This window comes from Anneissia japonica, unplaced genomic scaffold (genome assembly GCF_011630105.1).
Source record: "Anneissia japonica isolate Jap-2015-1 unplaced genomic scaffold, ASM1163010v1 scaffold287716_len795978_cov209, whole genome shotgun sequence".
Classification (NCBI taxonomy): Eukaryota; Metazoa; Echinodermata; class Crinoidea; order Comatulida; family Comatulidae; genus Anneissia; species Anneissia japonica.
In genome coordinates this window covers 672,594-693,731 of record NW_022756589.1, presented here as the reverse complement: position 1 = coordinate 693,731, position 21,138 = coordinate 672,594, and the positions used below count along the sequence as shown (strand labels likewise).

The window sequence follows — 21,138 nt, the reverse complement described above, 5'->3', positions numbered from 1 at the left end:
TATATATATATATATATATATATCACATATATATTATCGTAATAACCATTAACAGCATATGGCAATTGCATATAACTAGCTGTATCACACGTTTTCGTTTTACAGTACAGATCGGTTATTATTATATTAATATGTATGCTAAAAAGCTAAAATAAGGGAAAATGGCAGCCATTTTAAATTGTAATAGCTCAAAAATGTGTACAATATTTAGTTAACAGTTGTTGTCATTGTTATGAGTGAATTTCCAATTGAATACTGCATTTTAATGACATAAACTTACAGTATTAGTAACAATTTTAGGAAAAATGGTGGCCATTTTGAAACTGCTGGCCCCCTTACGTATGAAAAAAAAAAATGTTGCACATACTTTTTTGATTTATCAATGTCTACTCTACATCATATCCAATTTTTAAAAAATATAGCAAAAAAAAATGCAACATCTGATATTGCTACATTTCGGACTGGACTAAATTACACATACGTTGTTTTGCCATGGACATATGTCAGGCTCGGTATTGTTGCAAGTGCAACACATTTTTGGAATTTACAGTATCACGTTTGGGGCAATCATATGCATTACCTAGCCTGTTCATACATCGCTGTTTAAAATTATTGATATAAAAACACCAGTAACCATTTGATTTTGCCTTGCCAAACTCCATCGGCTCAAGACCATTATTGAATACCATTCCGTGGTAAAACCACGTATCTTCAGCGCAGATACATTGTTTTGCCGCGTAATCTTGTAGCTACGATGTTTTGCCACGGAAAATCACTAGATTTTAAGTTTTGTGCTTAAAGACAGGTGGTCCTATCTCCAAAAGGACTCATTATTGAGACCTGAAAGTTTCATAGGTAATTCAGACGTGTTTAATATACTCCCAAATAATATTATCTCAAAATCGACAAAAATGTCAGTTACGTTGATTCGCCACGGGACAGCCGCACTTTACGTCACCATGTCGGATGGTTCTATTTTTTGTCATAGGAACATTGGCAACTAGTATTCAAGACATAGTCCACAATGATTGGCCTATGCACATGTTCCCTGTAAGAAAACACAACCCTTTCCTTACAATATTTGGGGCTGCATCTGTACTAAAAATGCAAACAAGCACTCCTCCTGGGAAGTAACTCAAGCTAGTTGCATTTACCCATAGAGAAAGAAAATAAACCTGAAAGCCAAACTACTTAATTATCATATATTATATTACAATGTAATCTCATCATTATTTGGTCATATGACAGAACCATTACTTAACTGGAAACCTCTATACCTGACATATTCCTGATTGATCCAAGAATTAGTATTTGTTGAATCCAATATTCAAATTTATATTAGTTCTCATGAGGGCTCTTTGTAGCAATGCCATTCACTTGATTACACAATTTTTTTGTTGGTGATAACCGATGAAAAAAGAACTGTGTTAGTTAATTACTTGTTAACAATCAGTAGTTGGCAGCTCAATGACAAGATAATGGAGACACATTCCAGTTACTAATGAGGTCTAATTAATCAAAATGTAAGTCCATGAATCGCAGTTCAGTTGAGGCAAGTTCATGCAAATACTAATCTAAGGGATGTTATATCATTCTATTTTCTTTATGGTTATATATGTAATTTGTTGTCTTCCACACATTAAAAGACAAATTTTAGAATTGTTTATCTCCACACACACAATATCTAGCATTAATCTTGAAGGTCATTTGCAAAATGGCAACATTTCACATGTTCGAATTTTGTAACATTTTGTTAAATGTGTCCAAACCTCCGAGAATTACTAAGGGCCCCGGGGCAGCTTTGCTACTTGGGTCCATTAAGGCCCATTGGTAGGCCCCAGCGGGATAGATGGCCGAAATTGGCACTCTTAGACATTTGATTAAAATTTTCTGTTTTTCTCAATTTTTGTTTAATTTTGAAAGAAAAATAATAGGGGTGGGGGCCGGGTCACCCCTTGTATCCACCATTGGTTAAAAATATTAATTCAGGATTTATTTGACAATTGAATCTCTATCAGGTCTATTCATATTTTCTACCTTGTATGTATAGTGAAGATGTCCGGAGTCCAAGCCTTTGATAATTATTAATTAATAACCTAACAAATTGATACATTGCAAACATAAACTCTAGAGTACTAGAAGTCATGCAAATATTCATGAAAAAACTATTAATTAAGAGCTTTCATCGATAAACGGTCAGCTTTATTTAGAATTCTCGTGGGAAAAACACATGAACGATACTGGTTGAATGTATACATTTAATACTTTTTATTTATTTATTTTATTTTATCATTTTATATCTAGTTATCCCGGGGCACTTGCCCCGGTTACCCTAGCCTCTTGGCGCCACTGCTTGTAGGAGTGAACCCTTTCCAACCCTTCTCTCCTTGCAGTAAAATCCATCAAAATGAGAATAAATTTACCATTTAAACATTTACATCCGAGGGTCTTTTCTCCCTCATCCCACTGCTCTGGACCACAGCCCAATGCCACCACAACGTCCTCCTGGACCTCTGACTAACATACAAAATTCTCCTCTTAAGAAATCCTCACTGTGGTTGGTATGGTTCCAATTTTTTTTTTCAAAAATTTCAAGAAATGAGTTGAAGATACATGAAAGATTAATGGAGCTTACCATTGCAAGTGTTAATTGTATCTCGCAACTCTGCATACTTCCATTTTGATAGATCGTAGGTTTTATCAGCCCTTTGTACAAGCGGGGTTTGAGCAGGTATTGCAGTAGCCACCACCTCTCTGGATGAGAAAGATAATAAAACAATGTGTTGAGTTTAACCATACACTAGTATCCATTTTACACAAAAATAATGAATGCTCCCAAGGTGTCTAGCAAGCAATGCTAAGGGAATAGACAGTTTCCATCATTTGTTTATAGCGGCAGTTTGGTGCAGCAGTTGAGCGGTTTCAATAGTAAGGTTGGGGCAAGGCACTTTAGCTACATTGCTTCAGTCTACCCAGCTGTATCAATGGGTACCAGCAAACTGCTGGAGACTAACCTGCGATGGACTTGTGTCCCGTCCAGGGGAAGTACAACTCTCATCCGCTTCATACTACAGAAACTGGGATAAGCATCAGCTCTTTAAGCTCAGAGAGGATTCAGTTGTTTTTTTTTAGTCATTATTTGTTTAATAACTTAAATAGCAGTATATCATATTGTAACTATGGATATATATTTCATTACAATTAAGGTGAATGGATTTTTAAAAACCATGCATTACGCAATCGTAGAAATGTTCACTTACCTGACCTGCGCAATCTCTTCAGTTGCAGCGACCTGTGAGTTACTTTCCTGCGACAGACGCTGCGCCATTTCAAAATCAAGACGCTCTTGTTCTTGTCTATGGAAGAAATTCAAAGTCTTCAGCACAGTACATTCAATAAAATACAGCAAATGATATTACAGATGAAGAGTTTGGAATTAGAGGGTTCATTTTGAGCATGAATCTCATTATTAACAGAGTAATAAAAATATTTCATTTATTTAATCAGACAAAAATGAGATACTAAAAGCAACTTAAGATTAAAAGCATGAACCTTACTTTTTGCGCAAATCTTCTAGCATCTTCCTTTCTTCTTCTATCTTCTTCTTTTCTGCTTCCAGCTTCTTTCTCTCCTCTCGGAGAGCTTTCAGATTCATGGCTTCTTCTTCCTTTCTTCTCTTTTCCATTTCTTCTTTTCTGCAAAGATATTCATAGTTTATTATTATAGACAATTTCTTAAATTAATAAACAATAATCATATTTAGTATAAATTGTTCATATTAAATAGATATATTTCATGATGGTTGATTTTTGTTTAGGTCAGTTGCTTTAGGGTTGCTTATTTTTTGTTTCTCCAAAGTTAGTGAAGGTTTTATCTGTATTGCTTGAGAATGGAATTAAATTAAATTGAATCGTATACAAAATATTAAATGAGATGTTCTTCAGGCGAAACTATCATTGTGTTATTCAACAGCAAAGGATATGCACAAGATTATGCTGTTTAAAGTCCACGCCTTAGCAACAATATGCAAGAGGTTAGGCTTAGCAGAAAATCAACTAGTTCTCGAGTTGAGCTTTTAATAAATAAATTTGCATGTTATACACAATCACTTACTTTCTCTTTGCTTCCTCTTCTGCCTTTCTCTTTTTTTCTCTCGCCTCTTCTTCTGCCTTTCGCTTTTTTTCTTCCTCCTCGCGTTTCTTCTTTTCTCTTTCCATTTCTTCTTGAAGTTTTCGCAGACGTATCTGTTCTTCTTCCTTTGCCTTTTTCTTTGACATCAGTTCCTTTAGCTGCTTGGAAACCTTACTTGCGAGATCTACGTACAACTTGTCCATCTGTTGTCGTTTCATGTAAGTGGTCTTGAAAAAACCCAAAATTATTTATAATAAAACATCAAGATTCTTATTAAGTAAAGCTGATAAAACTATCAAATAGAAAAGAAAATGTTTGTGAAAAATGGAAATACAAACATACTGAAAGAATATACGTTTTAGATTTTAAATGTTTTCACTTTATTTACTTAGCTTACTTTGCAATTTAAAAAGCTGTACAACCAAAATACCTTTGTATGTATTTATATGAGGACAAATAAAATTTCATATATTTTTTATAATATTAGTTATAATTATAGTTACACCATAGAAAAACATAGTCAATCTACGAAACATTGTTAAGTTTGACTATGGTTTAACTCAAAAAGAAAATTTGGAAATATTGTTTAAAAAACCAAAGTGGTATTTAACACTAAACATGAATTTCGCCCTTACCTTTATTCCCCTAATTAAATCATCAAGGGATGTACGAATGGCTTTAACTTGCTTTGTAGATTTGTCATCTTTCAAGTGTTTAGCTGAAAAGTAAAGGGAAAGTTATGTAACTAACTTGTTACTTAAAGTCACAACATAAAAACCAGATAAAAAGTAACACACAAAAATGTATTAAAAGATCTTGATTGGTTTGAGTACAGCTGTAGTTTGGTGGTTGAGATGCTTGCCTTCTAATCAGAAGGACCTGGGGTTGAAATCCTCGCAAAAGTTTGGTTTTTTCTTAAAACTAAAATCAACAACACCCAATAGGCCTTATAAAAAAATCTAAATTGTAGAGCATCAAGAGCCCTACTAATCAGCTTCATTGGACACAGCACCCATTTATAAATATTTCTGTTAAAAATTTGGGAAATAAAAACTGCTTGCCGTTCGAAAGATAGATAAGATTTAATGTTAGCACAAGCAAAAGTAAACATTATACTGTAATTGTTTATCTAGATTATCAAGTTTTATCAAACAAAATATTCATGTTTTTGCACATGTATAGGTGATATGATATCATCATTCCCATATATGGTCAAATTTGAGATATTTGTCACATAAAAGTTGATACTGTAGGCAAGCTTTAGGAGTGCTGTACAAGACTCACCAAATTCTTCCATCTTTACTATCTCTGAATGAAGTGTTCTAACTTGCTTCAAAGCTTTGACCCGCGGTCTATGGCGGCGTACAGCTAGAAACATCCGAACAGTGCTTTGCATCTTCAGAAGAGCTCTGCGTCGATATAAAATCTTGTTCTTCACTATTGTTGAAAAAACAAAAACATTATAAAATTAAAAATTCTAGTACAAACTTCCTACTAGTAAGGCTAATACATATCCTACAAAAACAGAATTATTGTCATGATCAAAACAACTTTGAGATCCTTATGTTATATAATATAATGTAAATATATTGTACACTTATAATTTTGTAAATAATACTAGTGAATTGTAAAAGAGAATATTTTCCAAATAGAGGTGAAATGTATTCTCAAGGTAACATTACCAATGTAGGATTATACACACAAATAGACTTAAACTATCAAAAGGACACATCTAACATGATTTTGTCATTTGCTTTGAATAGATATACCATATTTATTTGAATAACCCCCACCAAATAAACAACCCCTCTAGAGCCTCATTTGGAATAAACACCTCCCTCGAACAAACGCCCCCTAATTGATGGCAAACAGAACCAGTGGAAACAAAATGATTCTCAACACATTCTATCAATACATTTATTTTTTTTCACCTGGTTGGGATAAATAAGTCTTTATGATCATGCAATAAAACATAAAAAAAATAAACACATACTCAAAAACACTCTTCAAAAATATGGTAAACATTCCAAGAGGAAGAAGACCTGGGAAATGAGAATAGAAGGTATTTTATAAACTCCCAGTGCCTAAAATGAACAGCCAGTTTGTTTGTTAGTTTATGTTCTATTAACATGGTTCAAGTAAAAATATATACTTACACTTTAAAACCATTAAAGTTCCCCACTGTGCTCTCCTCCAGCGAGCACAAATTAACCAACGATGAACTTTCTTTATCAGAAGACGCAAGTGCTCAGGGTCAGATTTCATCATCTGATCAAACTGGTAAAATTTTCCCGAACGGAAAAAGACCTTGGTTACACCAAAGCGATAATCCTGATCGCTAAGACCTAGAGCATGGAACAGGGCCTAACGTAAGAGAAAAACTACTTTATATTATTGCAATCATTGATGGAGAATTTTCTTTTTGTTTGGGCTCTCAATCCTGAGGTCGACAGCCCAACCCTCTCACCATGAATTTTGCTTATGTCCTTGGGCAAGGCACTACTGTTTACTCTCAACCTACCCAGGACTATAAATGGGTATCTGGTGGGATGTTACATTGAATGTAATAGTACACATTCTATTGCATTCTAGTTTGATAAATTTGGCCCCAGATAATAGCAACACCTACAGCATGTTTTATCCTTTAGCTGAAGGCAAGGTATAAATGGCCATATTATTATGATATGATATTAAAAAACGAGTGGAAAATATTTAAAGGATGAGTTAATATATATGTTCCCACCAAACATTCTATATTATACATACATTTATAGGTTCCTAGATATGTCATCAAATTTGTTATTGATCATAAATCCATCTGTCAGATATTTATGACCTTAAAAATGCTAACTTTTATTTTGTTCTTACCTTACAGAACAGCCTCGGATCAAGGCGAAGCAAATTCTGTGGCATGTACTTCTTGTACATTTCATAGAGATCATGGAAAGAAGCTCTGGATGGAAAACCACCTTGCATAAGGTTGAGCACAGACACCATACCTGAAAGTAGAAGTATCATGCTTTAAAGCCCCTTTCCCTGCAAAATCTGATTTTTATATATGTTGTAAAAGATTTATAGATATAATACGGGATTGCTAGTTTAACTGAATTTAGACATTCCTAAACATGAAAAAATTAAAATAAGACTGAAATTTGCTTTTTGTGTTTGCCGGGAATAAGGCTTTAAATTGTTGGGAACTGTTGATTACGACACATGGTAAAGAGAGGTTGAACTAACTTTAAAGTCAGGCTTCGGAGGGAAAAAAATATTTGATATGTTGTAGAACTGATTTTTCTAAGACAGAAAAAATTTGTTTGACGAAAAACTGGGGAACGGTGAATGAGATACAGATTTTTTAATATTTAAAAACTGGGGGAAAAGGGGCGTAACTGCCCATTTTTGCACTTTATTCACCCAGTTTTTAAATATTAAAAAATCTGTATCTCATTCACCGTTCCCCAGTTTTTCGTCAAACAACTTTTTTCTGTCTTAGAAAAGTCAGTTCTACAACATATCAAAAAATTGTTTTTCTCCGGAGCCTGACTTTAACAAATGCGTTATTACTTTAAGTAAAGAACAACAATCCCAAACCAAAAACACTACACACCTGCACACTGAAGTTGACTCAAAATTTGAGTACCCTCAAATAGGCTATCAATGAGCTTGCTGTTTGGTTTGATGCATCGGACAAATGAGGATCCGGTAGCACGTAGCTTTTCCATCAATACATTAAGTTGAACCTATATCAAATTGAAGCATATTATTTTTAAGACGAAATACTAGAGGTAAACATGTTAGCCTAAATAAATATCCAAAAATATAAAAAGGACTTTAAATATAAAAACTAAAGTTAATTAGATAATGTTAGGTTGGTTGTTTGTTAATTTATCATCCTCTGGGTTTTTCCCATATCTTCTATTGTTCACACACTTAACATATACATGGAAGGGATCTGATGTTTAAATTGGGTAAAATTCTCAGATGGATGCGGCAACATTTGCCCTTACTATCTCCGTGGGTTATGAGAATTATTATCGGCAGCATAATTATTGTGTCATTTTCAAGATCCATTTATTTTGCATGTGTGTATTTGGTCAACGTCGTCTTTTACTGTTATTGCATAGTTCAAATTAAATATTGCAATGGATCCTTAATTTGTATGTGTTTGCTGCCATTTATTCCAGGGTTCGAATTTCCTGACAGCACCTACAGCAATTGCTGTAGAAAAGGCCTTCCATTGCTGTGGTAAATCCCAGGATCGACAGCAAGCTTTTAGCTGTCGAGTTGCTTAACCCAGGCTAGGCCTAACAACTGATTTTACACTTGAACACAATAAAAACTGTTGATTATTGCTGTAGAAGAAATTGCTGTAGTAAAGTCATAGCCTACAGCAACTTCTTGCTCATGGAGCATTTTGAGGAAATTCGAACCCTGTATTCTGAAGTATTAGCCAGCTTAACTACATATATAACATATATCACTTTCAATGATCACTGTAGTGTGCCAGTCATATTAGCAATATTATGGGTGTTGGATTTTTTCATAGGGGTTTTTTTTCCCAATAAAAACCAACACAGTACACAGTTTGAATTTGGCCGACAAATATTATCATCTGAATTATAAGCTAATAAACTGTCCTTCAGTGAATACTTAAGACTATTAAACAATAAACAAGGCCACATGATTAAGCTTATGCTAACAATTAACATTAATGTAATTCCATAAAGTGATTCATAAATCAATCACAGAACTATATGAGGTGTTACTAGCCTTGAACTTATTTCCAACACTGTCAAAGGCCAGTTTCTGAATTGATTTGCCCATGTTTTCTGCTTTGGGAAACAATTGTTTACTAAATGGATCTTTGCTTTCATTCAACAGCATTTGCAGGGATGAGTGCAGGGCATCATTATTCTTTTCAATAAATTCAGCCTGAAAAAAAAAAAAAAAGTTTTAATTTAATTAATTCCAACTGTAAACAACAGAAAACAATTTTTAACATTTTCATTTGCTTTTAATAACCTCTGTCCACATTCCGAAATTGAATGTGAAAGATTTGTGTGATGTGCCCATATATGGGCATGGTAATGTCACATTACAACCAAATATGGGTTATTTTCAGTTATTTTTCACTTTAAATTTGATAGTGTGGACACACTATAATTTTTATTAGTTTAATATACTGTTTTATAAATAACTGTAAACTCACTGATTTCTCTTTTTCCAAATGTTTATATCATGCAACAAAATCATTTGAAATCTTATAATTAGTTTGATTGATAAGACATACTTATCAAACAATAGTACAAGAAAATAACATTAAGCATAATAGATGAAAAATTGATAATTGAAAATAAAGATATTAAGCATTCTCACCGTTTGATAGCAGACAGCACCAGCAAAGTGACGTATAAGGAATCCCTCGTCATCACGTACATTACGATGCGCGGTTAACTTGGATTTCCTAGGAATCTGTATGCAATTTAATTCAATACTGTTTATTAGCAACAAAAATGTATTAGAATAATATACAATAAGGTAATGGTGGTGCAATTATATTGCACATATTACTGGACAGTCTATATGCGCCTGAAAAGCGAAGTCTTGAAAAACAATATTAAAACAAATATACTGTATATAAAGAAATATAAAGATATACATTTAAATATCTATGCTGTTTTTAACAGCTTAAATAATTTGATATTATTAAGTTGAGAAACTTACCGCTAGCCTGAAGTGTGAACTGTGTTTCTGATGCACTGTGTGTGTGAAATTATTAGGGCTTGCTCTAGGCAGCTTACTCTCCTCGTCAAGAAGCTCAAGAATGCCTAATTTACTTTCAATCAAATCTTTAAAAAAAAACCAAAAAAAAAAATTAAATTAAAAAACAAATGACAAAACAGAAACAGTGAAAGTTCATATAATAACATTACATTGATTCCAACCTGTATAAGATGTTTTAAAGATGTAAAATAAATTCTGATAAAAATATGAAAGCAGTAAATTCAAAAACTGAATTATGCATTCAAAGTTACTAGTAAGTTAGTTCTTTAAATAAAGGCAAAGATTGAAACAATCCAGTTTCTGTCGACTTCACAGATTTTGTTTAAAAATCCTTGAGGGTCCACAAATGCACATGTTTATGTATGTTTAAGCTATTGTTTTGAAGACAGTGAAGTAAATATATAATGCTTACTTATACAATCTTGATTGTCAGAATAAGTAACGGCATTTACCCCTAAGCCCTCCTTTTCATATAATTCTTGCTCCTAAAAAAATGTTTGCAAACAGATGTTTTATATTTTAATAACCATCAATCATCAATACATTAACAAAAAAAATATTTTACTGTTTAACCCCTGTCTCTTATACACATCTAGATGTGTATAAGAGACAGTTTTAACACTATGTGTTTTTCAACCAAATTACACCTCCATGTGAAAAAAGACTAAGAAAAAACCGAAGAAGCTGCTTGATATTCTAAACCAATGTATACATACCTCCTTTAGAACTCTCTGGTTGAAGAACTGCTGAAGTTTCTCATTACAGTAATTGATACAAAACTGTTCAAAACTATTCAGCGTGAAGTACTCAAATCCAGCAATATCTAAAACGCCAATAAAATGAGCAGATGACTGGAATGGAAAACTATCGTTGACACGCTTCACTATGTACGAAAAGAGACGGTCGTAGATGTACTTGGCAAGAGCATCACGAGCATTTGCTGCCTGGTCAGCCTTCAAAGGAACCCTGATCAACAAGAATAATATATATCGTAAAAAAAAAGATGAATGCTGTATTTATTTGAATAATGAATGCCTTGCTTTGAATAACCCCCTCCCTAAAATAAATCCTCCCTAAATAACTGCAAACAAAACTGATGGAAGCAATATCATTCTCAACACATTCTGTTAATGTTGTACTCCAGAACAATTACATTTTTTACCCAGATTGGAATCAATAAGTGTTTATTATCAGCCAATAACACATTTTTATGGTAATTTTGTGTTGTAGTTTCACTTAGTGAAATTAAGCGGAATTTATTTAAGTATATATGTATTTATTTTACACAAAAAAATATAAATGCCTCCAGCGAATAAATACCTCCTTCAAATAAACACCCCCTCAACAATAAATGCCTTGGGGCGAATTTTTCGAATAAATATGGTAATCATGAATATAAAAATGTTTAAAAACTGTTAATAGTAACAAAAGAAAAATAAATAAACATTTCATGTAATATTTTAGTCTGAATAACATACTTGATGATTGTTCCCTTTCCTCCACCTTTTGCTGCCTGCATCACTCTGGTTACTAAGCATTCACAAAGTTCATCCTTTTCAAGTCCAAATAGTTTGGCTGTCATGATAACCGCCTCTTGAGCACTTGGGGACACGCAGCAACCTCCTGCAGATTTTAAGAGATTTAAAACATTTTCATCAATTTCATCAATTCATATTATTATTTATAACTGCATATTCAACTTTAAAAACTGCACTGTTAAGAGCAGAATGTAGGCCATCTGAAAATGCATAACTTACATAATTATGATTTAGGCAACCAAATGCATTACACTAAGTAGTGCTTTTTTGTAAACATTTTTACAGTCTGAATTAGGTCAAAAGTTATTTTTATGTATTAAACATTCAATTTAGAAGTTAAATTTATTTAAAAATTATTTAATTTGGAGCATCGTAAATGCAAAGCCTGACTAAACACTAAAACAACATCTGCCAAAGAATAAAGATCTAGGTACAATCTTGATCAATTATGATTATAAATTGTACATTCCATATTTAATTGATAGTGTTAAAATTTAAATAACTTTATTTTTATAATAATCAATCAATTTAATCAATATAAATTTATGACCACCAAACATTAAATTAAGGCTTTGTCCACACTGTCAACTTTTCTTGACCATATATAGTCATGATGTGCCCATATATGGTCATGATGTGATGTCATTATGACCATATTTAGGCATGTCACATGTTCTTGCAAATAAAACTGAATGCAGTGCTTTACCCTGTGTACCCTCAGCAGACTCAAAGTTGATGTTGCCAAGGTGAAGCACGCCACAAACAATGCGAAAAATGTCCATTTTTTCTTTTTCACTGATTTTACATTTATTCATTGCTTCTTCAACTCGTCGTAAGCCTGTCACATCATCCATGACTATGTCACGCAGACCACCCTTTGATTTTTGCTGAAAGACAGAAAACCAATCTTTTTTGTAAGATATGACAAGAATTATTAAAAAAATAATTAGCACAAAATGGAGCTGTAACTTGGAGGTCAAGAGGTTATGAGTTCAAATCCCGTAAAACTAAAGGCATGTTCACATTGAATAATTTTAGCCATGATGAATGGTTACTTTATTCTGGCTTGGATAAACATGCAAATGATCATACACATGAGCGATAACAATGTTCTTTGAAAAAATATTATATTTTTATAACATGCATTAAAAAAGTAGAAATTCAAGAATGTTGTCATCATAAAATTTAAATCATATAGATCATACCATTCTACTCTTGTGCGTATCTTTAAGTTTGGCTTCTGTCTCCTTGGAAAGAAAATACTGCGTAGTCCCTTCCTTCATATACTAAACAAAAAAAGAACAATTGATAATTTAGCTTTAATGTTTCAATTACATTTTTAGATTATATTTAAACAGTCAATATATATTTAATCAAACATACATATAACATATAAAGAGAAATTAAAACTTGCTTAAAATATGTACTAAAGATTATATCTTAATAACATCAAATGGCCACATATTACATTCAATTTGATTTCTATTGCTAATATGTAATGATTACATCATGTTAGCAATACAGTAGATGATTGTAAATTAAAAAAAATAATAAATTGCAAAATGGTAAGCTTGCAAACAAAATATTCATATTTAACAATGTGCAGAGATGTACGTGTGTAATATGTGTCTGTCAATTGGTAAAGAAAATATATGTGGCAAAGACAAGCCAAACCAGTCACTCGTCGCAACATGTTTCAGAGATACTGACCAAAACATGCTGGAATGTCAAAATTTTTGAAATCTATTTTATTGCACTAACTAACCTTTATATATCTATACATCATGCTATGCTGTTAGTTTCAATGTTAAGACAACAATTTTCAATGATTTGGTGATGGTTTCTGGTTAAGAAATGCATGAAATCATTAACTTTGAAGGCGCATTTCTTAAATATTGTTCTTTAAACAGCTGTATGTTTAAACACTTGTAACTTCATAAGGAAATGTTGGATTTTAAATGATTCTTTTACGATTTTATATCTCTCATTTTACTGTTTAACCCTGTACTAATAACAAAAAATGGATTATTGCAATGAGTGACTGGTTTGGCTTGTCTTTGCCACATATACTTTGTCCTGGTTAGCTGGTTGATAGAGTGTACAGTATTTAATCTGAGGGTAAGGGATTCATGTTTAGTCCTGTGCTGGGCTAATTTTCTTTTCTATAGCTGAGAGTCTATATATTGAGAGGAATCTGATTCTCTCCTGGATTCTCACCTGGTAATCATCTGGTGTTTTAATCTTAAAGGCATTTCGCAACTGGTCCGATGCTGCGGCACAGAGGTAGTAAAATATATGATAGTTCCTCTCACCAGACATTTGCCAACAAACTCGAGGCTTCTCCAGCAGGTAGTGAGATACATGGCCACCTACAACTTGATGCTAAGTAAAATTCCAGAGAGAGCTAATTAATTTAATAAAGGTAATTATTGTGAGAAAGATATAAAAATAGTGGGAATTAAATATATAGTACTTTCCAATTACTGTAGCTTATTTCTGTAAATGTTTTAATAATTGACTGAAATGTTATATTCATAAGAGATGATTTAAATATTTCAAAATTAGTAAGTCCTCTTCCTTGATTATTTGCACATTGTGCTTACTTGCGGTGACACCGCTAACAATGCACGGTCTTAGAGCCAAAGGCTTATCCTTGCCGGAACTCAGCACACTGACACCGAGGTACCTGCGTGTACATGGTAGTGATGACGATGCCATCTCAAAATCAGAGGTGTGCACCTTCCTCCTCTTCGCATTCGCGCCTGATCACCATTTAAAAAAAAAGTTTTTAGTGGCTTAAATGTACCTTGAGATGGTTTATATTGTCGAAAGCGCTATTAAAATGCATGGGCAGTATGTTCTAATACCCGCTATTCCTCTCACGCATAAAACAATGGACGTTATTTATTGACTTCGGGTTCGATGGATCGCATCTGAGTGCTTGACCTTTAATTTGGGTCGTTGGCTAAAAATGTTGCGGAACAGGGATCTAACAAATGAATAAGTACCTTTGTGCTAAAATGTATTTCGATAAACTTTCCAAATCGACTGCTGTTGTTGTTTCTCATGGTTTTAGCGTTACCAAAAGCTTCTAGTAAAGGATTAGCGGCAAGGATTTGCTGTTCTATAACGCCAGCACTTTGACCATGCGACTCGGTCAAATACCTAGCAAAGAAACAAAATAAGGATATGTTTGTCTTAATATATCAAAACACAACAGATTATACTTGAAAAGACTAGACTGGGATGCCTCTGAAAATAAATCCTATTTTAGGCTTTAGAGGATTATCCGAGATATATACAGGTATAATGGTATTCAAAATTAACTAAAAGCATAAAACATGGCAGCCAAAAAGGCTGAATTACGAATTATGTTACATCAAAATAGGAAATTTACATATAATTATTTAGATAAAAAACAAGAGAAAACTACAGAATTATATATAATTACCACAGCAGTCATTTGTTATTTTTATAATTATTATATAATTATAAATGATTGCTACAGTAAATATAATAATACTTATTCTAATTATTATTGTTAAATTGAAATAATTCATTGCATCAAAATTATTAAATTAAAGAATAACAAATTACGCTCAACATCAAAAACATCAAAAAGCATTAAACAAATCAGATATAAAAAAATCTTGCAAACTACATACATTAAAATAACAGAAAAAAGGTTTAACAAATTCACACCAAAAAATACAAGCATTCTTAAAAGGGCAAACAAGCTCTGAGTCTCTTAGTTTTGTAAAAATAGGTGAGTCTTACTAGTCTGATATAATAGAAAACAAAACTCTTGACATTTAATACTTTAAAGACTAGTTTTATTGACAGTAAAACTAGTTTTCAAAGTACTAAATGTTCAGAGTTTTCTTTTTTCTTAGTTTTGTATTTATTGGATTTTTTTATCTATTTATTTATATTGAATAAATCATATCAAATAGATATAATGACATAGTAGTGTTATGTCAATAAAGCTAGTCTACTACAATTCTCTGTTTTAATAACATATAAAATAGCTCATTTCATTTTACATTCATTGATCATTTAACATATTTTAATTGGTTAATTGATTGATCATTTGTTTGATTAAAATATATTACCTTAAAATGTACTTGGTTGATTCTGTTTTTCCTGCGCCTGACTCTCCACTTACAATGATAGACTGACTCTGACGCAACACCAACATTTCGCGAAATGCTTTATCAGCTAAAAATATAACACAAATATTTGAGTCTATAAAAAATAACAGTTACTCTTCCTAATACTATACTATAATTATCAAAATGGATACCATTTTGATTTTACTTCAACATCCAACTAATACAACAGTAAATGAGATTCGCAAGTTATCATCATAATCATTACTGACCAACATGCATCTCCACAATTCAGTGCCATGCAGTGGCTCATCCATTCTAGCAAAAAATGAAAAAAATATGCGCTGTTGCTATAAGTGACCAGGAGATATTAAAGTTACTGTTTTGAAGCTCAACAAACGGAGTAAAACTGCCCTTGTTGGCAAAGACTGTTCCCATCGCAGAACTTTCTGTGCCCAAAGAGCCTAGGCAGAACCTCCCCACACCTTCTGTGTAAATCGTCAGGGTTAAATTTCAACAAATAGAACATTCAAATCTATTATTTACTCACCAATAGCGAAAACATGTGGGGGCAAGACACCAAGTGATTTACCCATGTACTTTTTTATTACTTCAGTGGAATAAAGTCCTTTCATGTCCTTGTAAGGGTTTACAGCAATCAAAATATTTGCAACATAAGTCTGAAATGTATAGAAATGAGAACATTTTTTTACAACGTTTTGTTTCATTATCTATGGATATACTGTATGAATACAATTCATTTCATTTTCATATATTTTACTGGCACAAACGGCCCAGGGTCCGATACAGAGTGCTATTATACCACAAATGGTGCTCGCAGCCCCTGGAACAACTAAAAAATTGTGAATGAACTGCTTACATAGATTTCATTTTTTGCATATCGTAGACGTAGATTATTGAGTAGAGTAGCTTCATTGAGATACATAAGAGCACCTAGGAAGTAAAAGACAAAAATATTAATTATAGTACAGTAATTTCATAATAGTGCATTTTACCAAGTGTTCCGTAATTCTTTCTTGATTCTTATTCTTTATTGCCAATGAAATACACAGCTGAATGGGAGGGCCTGGTCTCTTAGTAAATTTATAACATTGTGTCAGAGAACCACTCCCATCTAATAATTATCAAACAAAAATATATCATTAAAATTTTATATAGTACAAACACACGTGTGTGTATATATATAGGATCATCTCTTATCCTAAAATTATACTTTTGAATGGCTGTGAATAGATCAATGGGCATGTTTCTTCATTTCTTACAAATCAATTAATATAAAAATCATTTTCATCTTATATTCTCGGCATTAAGATCAAATAAAAAAAACCGCATTGGTTAAGTCTATAAAACTGAAACTACTATACAGTATCATATTGTCAGTGTCTCCTTGTATTAGAGCATGCAATACTGAAGATTGTCGAACATGAGTCATCCCATTCTTGACTTGTTTGAATAATACATGGCTGGGCCCTATGAATTGGGTTAATCCTTATCAAAACAACAATAGACTTTCCCACAATTACGTGGGTTAGGTAACGTGGGTGCATATTATAGAATCAGCTAACAAGCAAATGCTCAAAGGTGTTGGTTCTAGTACTGTACTGTGTTAAGATAATCAGCGTTTAGGGCCTAAATGTTTCCTAATGTCATTCATAAAAGGTAAATGCATTCCTAAAATAAAATTAATAATAACTTTAATAATTATAGCTCTACCCTTATGGGAGATCTAGCAACACACATGTTTTAACCCAAATTCATCCAAAATTTAAAACTTGACCATAATAATAACAAACATTTATTACTGTATGCACCAATTTCAAAATATATGATCAAAGGCGCGAAAGTATACATAGAGCATGAATTGAATAGTAGAGTAATAAATAGGAAGATAAATAGATACAGGTGGTAGGCCTAAGCAAAATTATTAAGCAAAATTTGTTATTGTAAACATTTGTTGTTTTGTGAAGAGCCCCACTTGACAGTGATTTAGTTCGCTTTTGGAGTGTTCCTGTCTCATATTTATTTGTGCTTCCTTGTTCCTTACTGTTTCTATTCTTGGAAAACTGGGGAACAGTGAATGAGATTCAGTTTTTAAATATTCAAAAAATCTGTATCTTATTCACCATTCCCCAGTGTCGTCAAACAAATTTTTTTCTATCTTAAGCTCTGTCTACACTATCAAATTCTATGTGACAAAAAAGTGTGATATGCCCATATATAGGCATGATGACATCACAACATGACCATATATAGACATAGCATTACCATATATGGGCATGTCAATTTTTTTTGTCAAAGAAAATTTGATAGTGTGGATAGAGCTTTAGAAAAATCAGTTCTACAACATATCAAAACATTTTTAGCCTCCGGAGCCTGACTTCAATGTTTTTAAGACAAATAAATGAAATGAACAAAAATATAAAGCTTTCATATCAAGTTCCACAGGTTTTAGTACGATATCATAATTTATAGCCAACATCAACTACTAACGACTGTTGTCTCATTAGATTCCACCAATTGTCTGTTGGCATGGCTACCAAAGAATATTCAAAAAAAGGAAATGATGCAATCATGAGGCCTTCTCCACAAAGAACACTTTTCATCATACATTCCAATATAATTTTATGAAATTATGAAAAATAAATATAAGGAACCCATCAAGTTTGGATTACCATGAGAAAAGCAGGTCACCTAAAAGTGAACAGGTTTTGTAAGCTTAAAGAACTGTTCTTATTACATCCTGTTCCATATAATATATGCCAGTCATTAAAAAAAATCTTGGTAATACATTACCTGACTTATCAATATCCTGTTCAATCAAAATTGTTTTATCAAATCGATCTACCTGTATGTTACTTTGTACATATTTGTATTTCTAGTATAGTAACTCTATGTTATTATTATTATTATTTAAAGAATATACAGTAGGCCTATCTAAACATACAGTGGCGGATTCAGGGGGTGGGAGGGGGTGCAGTCGGCCTGGGGGGTCCATCTATATTTTGTAAAACAAAAAAAAATGGAACAGTATGTATATAATTAGAACTGTAAATGTCTGATAATTTATTATGCTTGAAAAGTAGACCTTCATTCTTATTATGTTATTGTGTATTAATTTAATGGAAAAAAATGTATTATATTCAATATTTAAAATCATAAATTAGCACTCTACTGATCAAAACTAACAGTATATGCCATTTCTATTTAAGATACAGTAAGTGTAAAATCAAGTTCAAGGAAAGTAATATACTGACAATTTATCATAGTAACCATGCAATTTTGTAACCATGAAATTTGATAATCATGCAAACTGGTACTTAAATTGGTAACCATGCAAGCTGACAGCCATGCTTCACCATTGAAACCAAGTAATCCGGTAACATGCACAATGGCAGCCATTCAGATTGGTAGCAACCAGACTCGTAACCATGGTAACTACATAAACTGGTAACTTCCACACCCATGGTATTTATTCAAACTGGTAACACCCAGGTAAGTTACCATGGAAACTGTGTAAACTGGTAACATCCAGACCCATGTTAACAATTCAAACTGGTAACAACCAAGTAACAACCTAAATCCATTGTAACAACCAGGCTAGTAATGATGATAACCATGCAAATTAGAATAAATAATGCATACTGGTATTCATACATAATAGTAACCATTAGTTATGTGTTATAAATTATATCCTGTTTTTTTTTTTTTTAATTTTTTTATTTATTTATTTATTTATTTTACATATTATAGAGGGTGCTTGAAAAATACAAGCTAATTACTGTTAAGACTCAAGTTAATAACTGGTGACATTCCTCCCACGCTGACAGTCAGTTATAAAACAATGATGTTTATAATATAATCAAGGTGTAATTAATGCCCAATATATTGCAGATCATGCAACCGTCTGGTACATACTGTACGTCTCTGGCGATTGTTGCTGTTCTAAACCGTCCATGATTGTTCACTCCGAGTGTCTCAATCCCTCAAAAACAAACATATTGCTATTGATATAAATGAAAGACGATAATTGTTTAAATATTTAAAATGAGAAAATACATTTAAGCCCTGTCCAAACTATAAAAATTTTAGTCAACAAAAAACTGTTGTATGCCCACACATTCATAGTATCCCTATATATGGTCATGATGTGATGTCATCATGACCATATTTAGGCATGTCACACGTTTTTTTGTCATCTATTTTCCAACAACACTCCTTCAGACACTATAAACTGTCAACAGTGATATACAGTATTGACAATGTGAATGGTGGTTATAAAATTTATGAACAGCAAAGGGCACAAGTCAATCTTAACAACAGCAGGATTTGTCCACATGTATATAAGATATCAAAATTGTCCGCTACTAAGGCAACCTTGGTGACCCATGTTTGGTTTACGTTCAGATATGAAGATGAGTCAGCATTGCAGGACCTGAGCCAATTTTAAAGTTGAACCAAAATGTCTTATTTGAGCTGGCCTAAAATATGATTGTTCACACTTAAAATAAGCTGGTCCTGAGCCGAGCTAACTATTAAGCGCAATTGAGCTCTAGGGCTACAGCCAAGTTTAGGCCTACATGATAACGCTTAGGTATGGTTTACCACTTCCACAAGGGTTAATCCCATGAGCCAACATGCTTAACCATACAGGTTGAGAGGGATTATGAAAACTTGTCTTAATTCCATTATTAATAAAAGCTCTAAACAGAGAACAGGAAACTTAATTATTCAATGTGTGTTTTAGACAGTTCACATGTTTTTGTAAAGTTAGTGTTTAATGTCAACAACAAACATAATGATTTTATATCTAAAAATGGGGGTATAAATATTTGTTTATATATATTTTGTATTCATATCTAAAACAAGACAAATCCAAACAAAAAAAGAACAAATAAATGAATATTTTATTATCAAAAGCAGCTGAATTAGATATATCAGTTAGAATTTTCCTTAGTTAAGTTATTTGACACATTGTGCAACAGAGATTGTGTGTAGTAATGAAACATGGATGATAATAACAATGATGCTGATGAAGATGATGTTGATAATGATGACGTTAATAATGTTGACGATGATATTGATGACGATGATTATTGTGACAATAATGATAAGGGTGATGATGAGAATGTTGATAGTTATGAAGATAGATGATGATAATAAAATGTAATGTATACTACTGTCACAGAGAAAATCATTTTTTTAATATGGTACCATCAATATAATTATTATCATCATACACATACTATAAAATGCATCTATAAATGGAATATGACACTCACTCAGCAAGCATGTTTCAGTACAACATCAGGCATGCTTTACTAATTTGTAATTATACAAATCAGACTAGCCCATGTTATTTACGGTTCATGGTCCAAGGGAGATTTTAATAGTAGCTGCATTTTATAACTAAATGGGCTAATTAGCATATGAAAACCTCAGTATGAATGACCATGGAGGAATTAGTTCCCAATACATAGTATGGAGCTGTTTCTTTACTCCGTGGTACTATCAGGTTAAACAGTTCGGGCCTACAATAAACTGGCATAGCTGTATAT

At 32.5% G+C, this 21,138-nt stretch overlaps 1 protein-coding gene across 1 annotated transcript in view; it reads right to left on the bottom strand.

Annotated features, from left to right (window-relative positions):
- Positions 1-21,138, bottom strand: part of LOC117124236 (unconventional myosin-VI-like) — a gene marked incomplete at its 3' end in the record, with an annotated part of 35,171 nt that overhangs the window by 6,413 nt on the left and 7,620 nt on the right. Inside the window, 22 exon segments of the mRNA XM_033270388.1 lie at positions 2,636-2,754; positions 3,261-3,356; positions 3,558-3,695; positions 4,114-4,358; positions 4,767-4,849; positions 5,416-5,568; positions 6,288-6,495; positions 7,000-7,130; positions 7,739-7,871; positions 8,902-9,063; positions 9,508-9,603; positions 9,856-9,980; positions 10,328-10,400; positions 10,632-10,881; positions 11,394-11,538; positions 12,160-12,340; positions 12,659-12,739; positions 13,671-13,835; positions 14,462-14,618; positions 15,566-15,671; positions 16,113-16,242; positions 16,443-16,516. Of these exon segments, the coding sequence (XP_033126279.1) occupies positions 2,636-2,754; positions 3,261-3,356; positions 3,558-3,695; positions 4,114-4,358; positions 4,767-4,849; positions 5,416-5,568; positions 6,288-6,495; positions 7,000-7,130; positions 7,739-7,871; positions 8,902-9,063; positions 9,508-9,603; positions 9,856-9,980; positions 10,328-10,400; positions 10,632-10,881; positions 11,394-11,538; positions 12,160-12,340; positions 12,659-12,739; positions 13,671-13,835; positions 14,462-14,618; positions 15,566-15,671; positions 16,113-16,242; positions 16,443-16,516 (3,051 nt within the window).